The sequence below is a fragment of the Tarenaya hassleriana genome, unplaced genomic scaffold, assembly GCF_000463585.1.
Source record: "Tarenaya hassleriana unplaced genomic scaffold, ASM46358v1 Cleome29, whole genome shotgun sequence".
NCBI lineage: Eukaryota > Viridiplantae > Streptophyta > Magnoliopsida > Brassicales > Cleomaceae > Tarenaya > Tarenaya hassleriana.
The window spans coordinates 1214616-1225445 of record NW_010966092.1 but is presented as its reverse complement, the minus strand read 5'-3'; the positions used below and the strand labels follow the sequence as shown (position 1 = coordinate 1225445).

The following is a 10830-nucleotide window of genomic DNA, read 5'->3' as shown; positions in this document are numbered from 1 at the left end:
ATTAGCTCATTATCCGATACGCCTCCTCTGATTAGCTTAATTCTCATCCGACTTGAAGAAACCCTAATTTTCTCCCAGCTATCGTTCCCTCCGAAATCCACCTTGTGCGATCTCTGATTCTCTCCTTTGGTTGGGTTCTACGTAATCAGGGGTCTTTCTTCGCTGTTTGCATTTCGCGCTCTTCTGTTCTCGTTCCTGTTCGGTATGTGTGTGCATGAATTTCAATCACTGTGTCGTGAAATTTGATGCGTTTTGGTGGATTTTTCTCTGAATTCGGGATGCCTCTATACCTTTTGGGAATTTGTTGGGTTCGTATGCGTTCGTTTCTTTGTTTTGCTTGGAATTTTGTTTGTTTGTGTGCGAGTAGATGGGCCTGAGGCGTATACATCGGTCACGAAGTTGGGTTGTGTTCACGAGGCTCCTTGATTTGTTAGCTTTTAAGTTTATCTTGATTGTCGGTTAGGGATTGTTTTCGTCCCTTTATCCGATCCTTAAAGACTGAATCTTGTGACTTGGAATACTTTTATACTGCCCCAGTCGAATTATGATGCCGCTATTAGCCGTGTTGGTAAATAAATCTTTGTTCTTGGAATTCTGAGACCCATGCTGTCTTTGTCTAAAACTTGAAATTCATTGTCTTTGCATCCATGGTGTTGTATTTTTGTTCTTTTACTGGAAGTAGGTTAGTGACTATGTTTTTGCTGTAAGTTCCCCTTATTCTCATATTTTGTTATATACCTTTTCCTTTTAGGGATTGTTATTTTCTAGATTTCAGTTTTCTTTCGATTTTTCTCATATGTTTTCTAGTTCCTATGCCTATTAGGAATTTGATTATTATTTCTGCCCTTAACATAACGTTTAAATTGGTTTCGCTGATATGATGTTTTTGTTCTTCGCTTTGCAGAGTTGGTAATTCCCAGCAGCATTGTCCTCGGTTATCCTCGTTTGGTTTCTGGGATTAAATTTGGGTCATACAGGTCTAAGTAGGTTCTGTAGCAGTTTCGATGTTGTCTCCAATCTCTTTGCATATCGATCCAGGGTTTGTCTGATTTTTCCAAGTTGGCAGGTTCCTCTCCACATTAGAATTCTCAATAAACCATTAGGCTCTTATTCCATTTGAAGTGATGTTCATATTCTCTTCACTGTCTATGACTCTCATTGTGATTTGCCAAAACATCCGTGCCTTTGGTCCTGGCTTGAATCCCTCTTTCCAAGGATATCCCAGGTGAAGGAAACATGACTTAAAAACACAGCAGTTCACACTAATGGCCATAGCAGGTACCAAAAGTTCGTTTTCCTTTTCAGCCAGATTATGTAAATCTGCATCCTTCATTTCCTAGGCTGGCACTGTTTCAGATTTCTAGCCAAAAGTAGTGCCTTTTTCAGTGACACTCTTGGGTAAGATTGACGTACAAAAATCAAGGAGATCCGTGCCCTCAATAGATTCTTCCCTTGTAGTGATCCATCCTTGTGTCTTTCCTGCTTGATTAGACTCTCCTAGTCCGTAAAAACTCCATCCTTTCTACTTTAGTTCCGAGGAAGAGGACCAAATGCTCCAAGAGCCGCCGGTACCGTTCTCTCTCCGGCGCAATTCCTTCAGACGCCGGTCACCGAGGTCAGGTGTTGACTGTGATGACAGAGGGTGGACCCCGCTCCACGTCAAAGCCCGAAAGGGCGATCTCAAAGCTGTGAAAGAACTCCTTGACCAGGGGATGGACGTAAACGCGCCTGCATGGGGACCCAAATCAAAAGGGGTGACCCCTCTCCACCTTGCCGCCAAAGGAGGCCACATCGAGGTCATGGACGAGCTTCTCGAACGTGGGGCCAACATCGATGCTAGAGCCTGGGGGGCCTGTGGCTGGACACCTCTTCATGCCGCAGCCTATGAGCGGAAGAGAGAAGCAGTGAAGTTTCTGGTCGAGAATGGCGCTTTCTTGCCCGACGATATAAGCGACTGCAGGTTCAATCCGCCGCTTCATTACTGTCCTGGCCTGGAATGGGCATACGAAGAGATGAAGAAACTCGGCTCGTCGACTACTTCTTCATCTTGTGGAGACACTTCTTGCACCTCCGGGAGCTGATGATATGATCTGTCTCAGTGTGTGGTTTTTTTCTCGAGTCGTTGAAGTCAGACGCTTTGTGTCGGAATGCTGTGGTGTGATTTTTTTTTTGGTGGTTTGGTCTCTCTACGAAACTGGTTGTGGCTTTGTGATATGACATTGGTCGGGGTATTGTGCTGTTCTTACTAATGTTGCGATATTTTAAAAGATAGTTCGTCGTGTCAACCTCGGTTTTTGGATCGTTTATGGGTTTGTGAAAGCAAAAATGAATTCGACCTCTTCTGAAATCGAAGGGACAAATAATTGAAAATTTTCAGGTATATTTTCTTTCGAATAGATGATGCACTGATAATTTATGAACCGGTAGTAATTTGTGAATCACACGCCGGAAATTTCACAAAAAATTTACCAAAACGCGGTCCTATTTCCGCATCTGGGTCCCACTAAGATCCGTCGGTGGCTCTGGATCCGAATGCGCCTATTCGGATCCGGAGAAGAGAGAGAGAGAGGCCAACAAAACAATCTAATTTCGCTCGCTTCTTTAGATCTGTTTCCTCGTCCTCTTTGGCTAAGAAGCTAAACCATGGCTTCTCACTGGAAGCTACTTGTGATCTGCACCCTTTCTTGCTTCTATGCTCTTGCGCAATCGAAAACCCTTAAGCGAGATGGTAAGTCTCCTCATTTTCGATCTCATCTTCCTTTTGTGAAGCGCCCCATCAATGGGCGTGCAGTTTTTGGCATATTTGGAAAGTACCCATGACTGAAACTCTTTTCCTCTTTTATCGATTTCATGATTTTTCTCGAAAGTTTGATTCTTTTTATCTGGGTTCGCCTGAAATTCCGAGAGAATTTTTTATTTGTTTCTGCGACTTCATCAAGGGTTGTTTGTTAGCCTTGTATACGTCAAAGATTCTTCCTTTAGCATCCATGAAATCTACTTCTTGATGAGATCGTAAGGTTGTGATCCGCAACCATAACAAACCTGCTAGCGATTGTGTTATAAGTTAAAGCTGTAGGATTCCATTCCATGTTCCATACTTTACATTGTCATCTAATGCTCAGATGATAGCTTTTTCTGAGTTACTTAAGAGAATTCGTGTTCCTCTTCTGACAGTGAAAGCCTTAAATGAGATCAAAGCCTCCCTCGGATGGAGAGTTGTCTACTCGTGGGTCGGAGATGATCCCTGCGGAGATGGTGACCTCCCGCCATGGTCTGGTGTCACATGTTCAACCCAAGGTGACTATAGGGTTGTCACCGAGCTGTAAGTTGACAATTTCCCCGGCAAAAGCATTGCTTTTTTGTCTCACCCTGCTTCAGTTTTCTTGTTTGAGCAATCATGGTGTGACTGAATCTTTGTTAATTTGATCTGTGTATTGTACAGAGAAGTTTATGCGGTTTCAATCGTTGGGCCGTTTCCCATAGCAGTAACAAATCTTTTAGATTTGACGAGGCTGTAAGTTGTTTCTCAATGTTTGCTGTGATTATCATCCTTTTCCTTTGTTGCATTCTCTTATTTGCTTTGAAGTTTTGGCTGTTCTTCAAACGATTGAATTGAAATTAGTTTCTGAATGTCGGGTTTTTTTTCCAGGGATCTCCATAACAACAAGCTGACTGGTCCAATTCCTCCACAAATTGGACGGCTGAAACGGCTTAAAGTATTGTATGTTTCATCATCTTAGTAATACACAATCATATAATCGTTTCCTTGCCCTGTCATTTCCCATTTATCCTTCTGATTCCAAAATGGGAAATGTTGATTAATTCTTCGGAAACGGATGTCCTGAGGATGAAATTGTGGGACAAAAGTGTGCTTTCGCTATCTTCAAAAGGTTTTGTATGTTATGTTTATATTTGCCTCACTTGGTCTCTGACATTGTTGTTCCTTCTAGAAACTTGAGGTGGAATAAACTACAAGATGTAATTCCTCCGGAAATTGGAGAGCTGAAGAGGTTAACGCATTTGTGAGTGCCCTCGATTCTTCTGTATCTCCCATCAATTCAATTTATTCCCTTTTGTGCAAATTTAGTCATTGGTTTCTTTCTGGCTTTCTTAAAGGTATTTGAGCTTCAATAACTTCAAGGGAGAAATTCCAAAGGAGCTTGCTAACTTACCAGAACTCCGATATCTATATATTCAAGAAAACCGTCTCAGTGGCAGAATTCCTCCGGAACTTGGGACTTTGCAAAACCTCCGGCACCTGTAAGTACTCAACTCTCATCTTTCTGTTTACACTCTGTTTGGATACTTATATTCGTATCCGTTCCTTTCAGAGATGTCGGTAATAACCATTTGGTGGGTACTATACGGGAACTCATCCGATTTGAAGGAAGCTTCCCATCTCTACGCAACTTGTAAGCATCGTTTTCAATTTGCGAAAACAGCTTCTCTCTTCTCTTTCAAGGTCTAATTATCCATTATGCTCTGTCCTCCGAAAACATGGCTTTTTCTAGGTACCTGAATAATAACTATTTGAGTGGAGGGATCCCGGCACAACTAGCCAATCTGACAAACTTGGAGATCGTGTAAGTAATTTTCAGCCCAAGAGAAATTCTAGTTGTAGCAAATTATAATCTCACATTAAACTGCAGAAAAATATCTCACATTACCGTCGGAGCACATTTGGCTTTGTAGGTACCTGTCTTACAACAAGTTTATCGGCAACATACCATATGCAGTTGCCCATATTTCTAAACTGACGTACCTGTAAGTTCAAACTCTCGGTTTTTCTAGCTTTCTGCTAATACCTAATCTCTTCCTTCTATTCTCCATCGCCAATATGCTTACTGTAAAGACATATACGCATAAATACAACCGTTGTAGCTAGTTGTTGTGTTTGCCTGTGGAATAGTTTTCTAAGATCTTGTCCTAAAGTTTAGCTTTTTCCTCCTACTTAGACGTTCTTTGCTCATAGTTTGTCCCGAAAGGATGGGTTTTTGAGCAATTCTCTCGCGAATCTGCAAACTCGTCTGCTCATGATGTTGGTGATTACCAGGTATCTTGATCACAACCAATTCTCAGGGAGAATCCCAGAAGCGTTCTACAAGCATCCATTCCTCAAAGAAATGTGAGTTCTTATCCACAACATCACTTACCAAGTCACCAGAAATAATAAAGAAGCAAATTTGCTCATGAGAAAACACAAGCGCGCAGTCGGACGCAGCAGGATGTTTGTTCGGGCAAGATGGTAAATCCGGTGAAAAACCCGAATGAGAGAACCTTACCAATGTGAAAATCTGGCCCGAGGGGTTTGAAATGCCCTTCTGCGGACAAGTTTTAAGGTTTTCGTTTGATCAAAGGAAAGAAATTTCCATTCTGACAATGGAGAGGGTGCCTGTTTTTTGAGTTGCAGGTATATAGAAGGCAACATGTTCAAACCAGGCGTGAACCCTATCGGCGCCCACAAAGTTCTAGAAGTTTCCGATGCGGATTTTGTCGTATAGTGAATGTGACCAAGCTCCTATCCTTTTGGAAGTCCAACAAGATTTTGGAATTGTTCTAGCAGCTAGAAATGTATCAGAACTACCTAGGAATGGTTACACTACTCCCCCCCCCTGTTGCAGTGTTCTTTTGGATGATGTCTTAAATCTTAATGCTGATCTTTGCAATGGAAGAAAGCACACAGATTCACAAAGTTTCCGATATTCATATTGTTATATGTACATTGGGTTTTGAATATATATTCTTTATGATCTATTCTTTACTTGACCAAAAGAGATGTATCATAAAACCTATGAAGAATGGTTTTATTAGAACAGAAGAATTGCTTGGATGGGCTTCTTGTCAACATCCAATTATGAAAATGCAAATACAAACCAGATTTAGATACAATTCCCAAAACAAAAAACTTACAATTTCTTCTTTTTTTCATGATTTCATTAAGAACAAGCCGGAGCATCAAAGTTGGGGAAGACGATGAAGGACATGGACAAAGGCATGATATATACAGGTGACTTCACGCCTCGCCGGACTGGTTCAAGCCTCGGTATGTCTCCGGTGGCTGTAGGGTTCAATGGTTTACCGTTCAGAAGCATTGTCTTGCTTCGCAAGTTACCGTTTTTAGGTGTAAGATGGTACTCTTCTCTGAACAAGTATCCATCCGAGGCCTTGCTTCCGACCCAAGAAACCCGGTTCTTGAGAGTATCTAAGAAGGATTTCTTCTTCCTCGGTTCTGCATTCATGACAATGTTCATGCCGTTGTGAAAACTGACCACGAAAGCCGACTGCTTGCTGAAATTTATCAGAAGTATCGTTACGCCTGTCTGAAACGAGAAAATTTGCGGATCTCAGAATGGAAAACAACGAAAAAATCAGATTGAAACGGGGTGAAAGCCTGTACGTTTTCTTGCTGTCTGAAAACCGAAACTAAACGAAGACATGGCAGAGAGAATAGGTACTCACTCTTCCTTTGGAACAATGAGCATATGCACGTAGATGGGGCGACGCATCCGTCTGAACGGCTAGAACGCCTTTCCCCATAAGCCGATGCCAGAGAAGTGCACTGTTCGGAGAAAAACGTAAGAACAAGAATCCATTCTTTTCTGAGAAACGATACCAAAATCGAGATTTTCATCACTGCTTGCCTGTAATAATCAGGGTTTGGAACAAATGTGTCCTTTTCGAGCAGACCGTAGAACCCTCCAACTAACGTTTGCCTGCAGTAAACCTTTGTGTTTCGCTCAGACGCCATACCGAGCTGATCCAGATACCTAAAACCCAATCAAATGTTATAAACAGTGGCAAATCAAGAAGAAGAAACAGGTTTGGATTCTTGTTTTTTTTAATTACCAGAAGCCATTGACGAATGTGTCGGAAACACCTCTGCCTCCACTGTTGTAAGCCCCTCCCGACTCTCCGACCCATGGAGACGCCCAAGGACCGTATTCTTGAATGGTTTCATTAACGTTTTCAAACGTTTTCGATGCCCCTTGCAAGTAATTCGGATCCAATATCTTATCAATGAGTTTCGGATCATTTCCTGAAAAGATTAAATACTGGTGTTCTGTTCACTTTCATATTTCGGTTTTTTTCATAAGATCAATCTGAAACTCTCGGTAACAAACCTGGACCGAGATTGTACATATGATGAGTCACGACATCGAGAACTCCAGACCCCGAGATCTGAAGAAGCTTTGTGTACCATTCTCGTTCATAGAACCCTCCAGGAGCAATAAGCGAAGGCTTTGATCGGGAATTTTTGTACAGTTGGTTGATGATATCTCGCAGTACAATCACATCTTTCCCATAATGCTCCGCACTTACGCTTGCACCGACGCCGCTTCCACTCAGCTCGTTGCCTAAACAACCATCAGAGAAGATCGAAAAACTAAGCAAAGACAAGAGAGAAGAGACTGGAAAAAAGGTTGTCTGGTTCTTCCTACCGAACTCCCATGAATCTATACGGTAACCCTTTGAGACAGTGTAGTTCATGAAATCTAGAGCATTGGTCTGATCCCATGCCCCTCCCCATGCATTTCCGCCGAGCTTATGTCTCCCATGTAACGCGTTCAACCCAAATGTCACCATTGCCCTGCATGATGATACAGACCAGAAGTTGTTGCAGGATTAAGACCAGACCATGATCGTGACTAGATTCCTTTCGTTTTTTACTGGTGAGAAAAGGAAAGCTAGAAACTTGTGAATTACCCGGTTTCAGTCAGGAAAGTGTTGAGCTCATCCCATCGTTTCATGTGTAAACAACCCTTGGAAAACCCGAACAACCCGTTGTCCATCTTCTTAAATGGATGGCAAGGACTCTTCAGGTTTCCTACGTCGTAGATCACTTGATCTTGCAGTGAACCACCTATCCTTATTCTCAACGGACCGAAAGCTGAAAAATCCGAAATCGATTCATTTGCAGAAACTATACAATAAATAATTTGATGCAGTACGCAAAAACCGAACGGTATTGTCTTAAACGTTCATTCACGGCCAGAGAGAGGAAAGAGAGAAAGAAACCTTGTATAGCTTTGGCAAGAAGAGGATGAGACAAGTCCTGCAATTAAAAAAAGGATGCAAAATCAATCCACATATGTCTGAATCTCGTCCGAAAAACGTGAGATTGAAAAGAAACCTCGTATTCTTACCATATTGATCACCGAGGAGTAGCCCCAAGGGCACTGATCGTAGTTGCACTTGTCATGAGGCCACCAGTCAATGGTTGCACAGACGAAGTTCTCGTCAGTCTCAGAAACTCGTCTCGTCCCATCGATAATGATCCTCGCACGCTTGAGGTCGTGAGCTGTAATCTCTGATAGGAGAAAACCGAGGAAGAGAAGGAAACAGACTCGGGAAATCATTGGTTTTCGCCACTCACGTAAAGGTTCAGACTTTGTTCAATTGATCTGAAAAAAAAGGAACATAAGAGAAGTTAGACCAGAAAGGGACAAGAAGATGGAAAAAGGAGAACAGAACTGCAAATATACTCGAAAAGGAAAGGGGAATATGAACCAGAAATGGAGAGATTAACAAAAAGAGAAAGAGAACCAGAAAAAGAAGTTAGACAGGACATACGACATGCAAGGAAAACAGAATGATCTAAAGAGGAAAATCCAAAAGCCTGCAATTATCAGACAGAGAGAAGAGAAAACGAGCTGCGAGTGGATAAAACAGGCATATACATATATATATATACACATACATACACACATACCGGTAAGAATGTCAACGTGCAAGTATGCGCATATATATGAATACAACAAGAGGGAGACTTAGAATTTCATGGAAAAAGGAAAACGAGAGGAAGAAACTTTCTAGGCGCTGATTATGTCATTACCACAACAATTATTACCAATTAGCCAAGCTTAATCATCTTATTATTTGTTTAAGTCGAAATATTCTCTCAGCAACAAGGCATGCTCTCATGAACATTAATTGAATCGAGTCGACTCTAAAACAGTCTTTTTGAATTTCGGGTTCGGGTTTAAATTCCGACCCGAAAACCCAGTTCGAAAAAACCTTCGAATTCGTGGGGTTGAGAGTTTCAGACAAAGCCCGGAAATGGGTTGAAGAGTCAAAGAAGGTGTCTGGAAAATTAACAAAAGGCCAGTTGCTTTCATTTGAAGACGATGATGATGATGACGACGACGGTCAATTCAAAATCCTCGTTCTTCCTAATAAAAAAAAATCTTACTGTAACTCCTGAATTTGAATCCAAATACTAAAATAAAGGATTAAATTTACCCAAAATGACATGAAAGCAAGAGAATCGCGAACTACCCATCTGAAAATTCGACCGAAAGAATATGTCTGAGACAAAATCCCAGATTCGGTGGAAGGATGGAAATATGGAACAGAATAAAGCTCTGTTTCGTCAGTGATATGGCTATGATATTGGATATCGAATTCGAGGGAACCGAAGTGCCCAAATGAGATCTGATCGAGATAAGCAAAACCCAGCTCAGAAACTGACCTTAGAACTGACCATCGATGGAGAAAATCCGAATCTGAGACAAAACCAGAGAGGGGCAGTATTCTTGGAGCTGAAGAAGAGCAAAAAGATGGAGACTTTTTAAGTTCAGTGATGTCGGGTAAGAAGAAAGAGCTTGTTCTTGCCGTCGATGACACTTCAGCCCGAGACTTTGCTGTCATATGGGTTAGGTGACTGCGTTTTGTCGGCTTCTCTCTCTCTCTCTCTCTCTCTCTCTCTCTCCTGATTCAGATGGACTTATCAGGCGATGTCTTTCTAACCATCGTCTCTTGCTTGTTCTTTCACATGACCTTTCTAACCCTTTTTTTTTGCCCTTTTTAAATTGGTTTTGGTTCAACGGAAACAGTTGAGCATCTTGTTAAAATATATAAAGTAAACAGAAAAGTGTTCATTCGATTTTAAAGTTGTAACCTTTTTTTCAACCCTTGGTTCCTTGCTTGACTTATACTCTAATAAAATATTTTTGTTAAAATTATTATTATTATTATTTATGTTACTATTGCATAACACATTAATATGAAAGATATGAAATTACCTCATGATATATACGTGATAACACGATCTTTTTTGGTAAAATATTTGTTATAGAGATATGTTTAAGTGCAAAAAGAGGGGCGTAGGTGGTGGAGTGGGGAGAGTATCAACTTGAAATAAAGAACTTGAAATAAGGAGATTGGAGACGTGGTGGAAAGAGAGCCAGTTATTTCCATCTTTTTTTCTCGTTAAATCGCAAAGGAAATTCGAAGCTCGATGTACCTCTTTTGGATTATTGAATTTCGTCGGCCGGAGAGAGACACGAGATCGAAAGTATAAAAAAGGGCTTAGAGGATAAGGTGTCGAACCTGGGTCTCTCGCCCTCGCTCTGGTGGTGGTGATGGTAAGCAGTCCTTTCTCTGTGTTGATTTCGATTGTGAAACCCTTTTGTTTGTTTGTTTCTCGGGAAAATTAGGGGTTATGGCTTCTGGGTTAGCAGGTTGTCTGTTTGTTTCTGGGGAAAATCGAAAATGCTATCTTTTCTCGTTTGTTCTGTTTGTTTCCGGAGAAAGTTGGATTGGAAGAATAAGGAGTGGGAAGATGAAGGAATCTTGGTGATATGGCTTCTGGGCTTGTAGAATTTCCTGTTGGTTTCTCGGGAAAATGGGAGTGGGAGAAAGCTGGAAGGAGAGCTAGTGAAGTGGATTAGGTGAAATGCGTTCTTTCCGTTTCAATTTGAGTTTATGGGTCGCTTTTACTGTTTGTTTCCCGGGAAAATTAAATTGGGAGTAGAAGGGGGGGGGGGGGGGGGGGGAGAGAAAAAATCTAAGCTTTGGCTTCACAGGGGATACTTTTTTGTCCATTTTCCA

At 41.5% G+C, this 10830-nt stretch overlaps 4 protein-coding genes and 1 long non-coding RNA gene across 12 annotated transcripts in view; 4 read left to right on the top strand and 1 right to left on the bottom strand.

Moving 5' to 3' along the window:
- Positions 1 to 1115, top strand: LOC104818334. The gene is made up of 2 exons (XR_772671.2): positions 1 to 202; positions 905 to 1115. It is a non-coding gene; the product is annotated as an uncharacterized LOC104818334 (long non-coding RNA).
- A 175-nt stretch (positions 1116 to 1290) lies between these two features.
- On the top strand, positions 1291 to 2285 carry LOC104818333 (ankyrin repeat and protein kinase domain-containing protein 1). The gene has a single exon (XM_010547880.1). The coding sequence runs from the start codon at positions 1551 to 1553 to the stop codon at positions 2079 to 2081; it is 531 nt and encodes a 176-aa protein (XP_010546182.1). The 5' UTR covers positions 1291 to 1550; the 3' UTR covers positions 2082 to 2285.
- Positions 2286 to 2560: 275 nt separating this feature from the next.
- On the top strand, positions 2561 to 5695 carry LOC104818332 (probable leucine-rich repeat receptor-like protein kinase At1g35710). Its single transcript, XM_010547879.2, has 11 exons — positions 2561 to 2728; positions 3175 to 3322; positions 3443 to 3514; positions 3650 to 3721; positions 3951 to 4022; positions 4117 to 4260; positions 4332 to 4412; positions 4512 to 4583; positions 4693 to 4764; positions 5054 to 5125; positions 5411 to 5695. The coding sequence occupies exons 1-11, from the start codon at positions 2644 to 2646 to the stop codon at positions 5499 to 5501; spliced, it is 981 nt and encodes a 326-aa protein (XP_010546181.1). The 5' UTR covers positions 2561 to 2643; the 3' UTR covers positions 5502 to 5695.
- A 90-nt stretch (positions 5696 to 5785) lies between these two features.
- LOC104818330 (heparanase-like protein 1) lies at positions 5786 to 10419 on the bottom strand. 5 transcript variants are annotated; one of them, XM_010547870.2, is made up of 11 exons: positions 9470 to 9684; positions 9016 to 9170; positions 8145 to 8402; positions 8017 to 8053; positions 7705 to 7888; positions 7440 to 7588; positions 7122 to 7355; positions 6847 to 7036; positions 6642 to 6767; positions 6460 to 6559; positions 5786 to 6320 (listed from the first exon to the last, which is right to left on the bottom strand). In XM_010547870.2, exons 3-11 carry the CDS (start codon positions 8355 to 8357, stop codon positions 5937 to 5939), a joined length of 1617 nt encoding a protein of 538 aa, XP_010546172.1. In that variant the 5' UTR covers positions 8358 to 8402; positions 9016 to 9170; positions 9470 to 9684; the 3' UTR covers positions 5786 to 5936. The 5 variants fall into 5 exon arrangements, with proteins under 5 accessions (XP_010546172.1, XP_010546173.1, XP_010546171.1 ...); XM_010547871.1 differs by lacking the exons at positions 9016 to 9170; positions 9470 to 9684 and adding an exon at positions 10330 to 10419; XM_010547869.2 differs by lacking the exon at positions 9016 to 9170 and having other exon boundaries at positions 9470 to 9683.
- The window catches only part of LOC104818331, a 3121-nt gene continuing 2172 nt past the window's right edge, over positions 9882 to 10830 (top strand). The window contains exons 1-2 of one of the 4 annotated variants that reach the window (XR_002024434.1): positions 9882 to 10364; positions 10534 to 10754. Coding sequence is in view for 1 of the 4 variants with exons in the window: in XM_010547874.2 (XP_010546176.1) it covers positions 10362 to 10364 (3 nt within the window). In the remaining 3 variants the exon portion in view is untranslated. Of the gene's footprint in view, positions 10365 to 10529; positions 10755 to 10830 lie in introns of those variants that run through there. The other 3 variants (XR_002024433.1, XM_010547874.2, XM_010547875.2) reach the window with 3 other exon arrangements.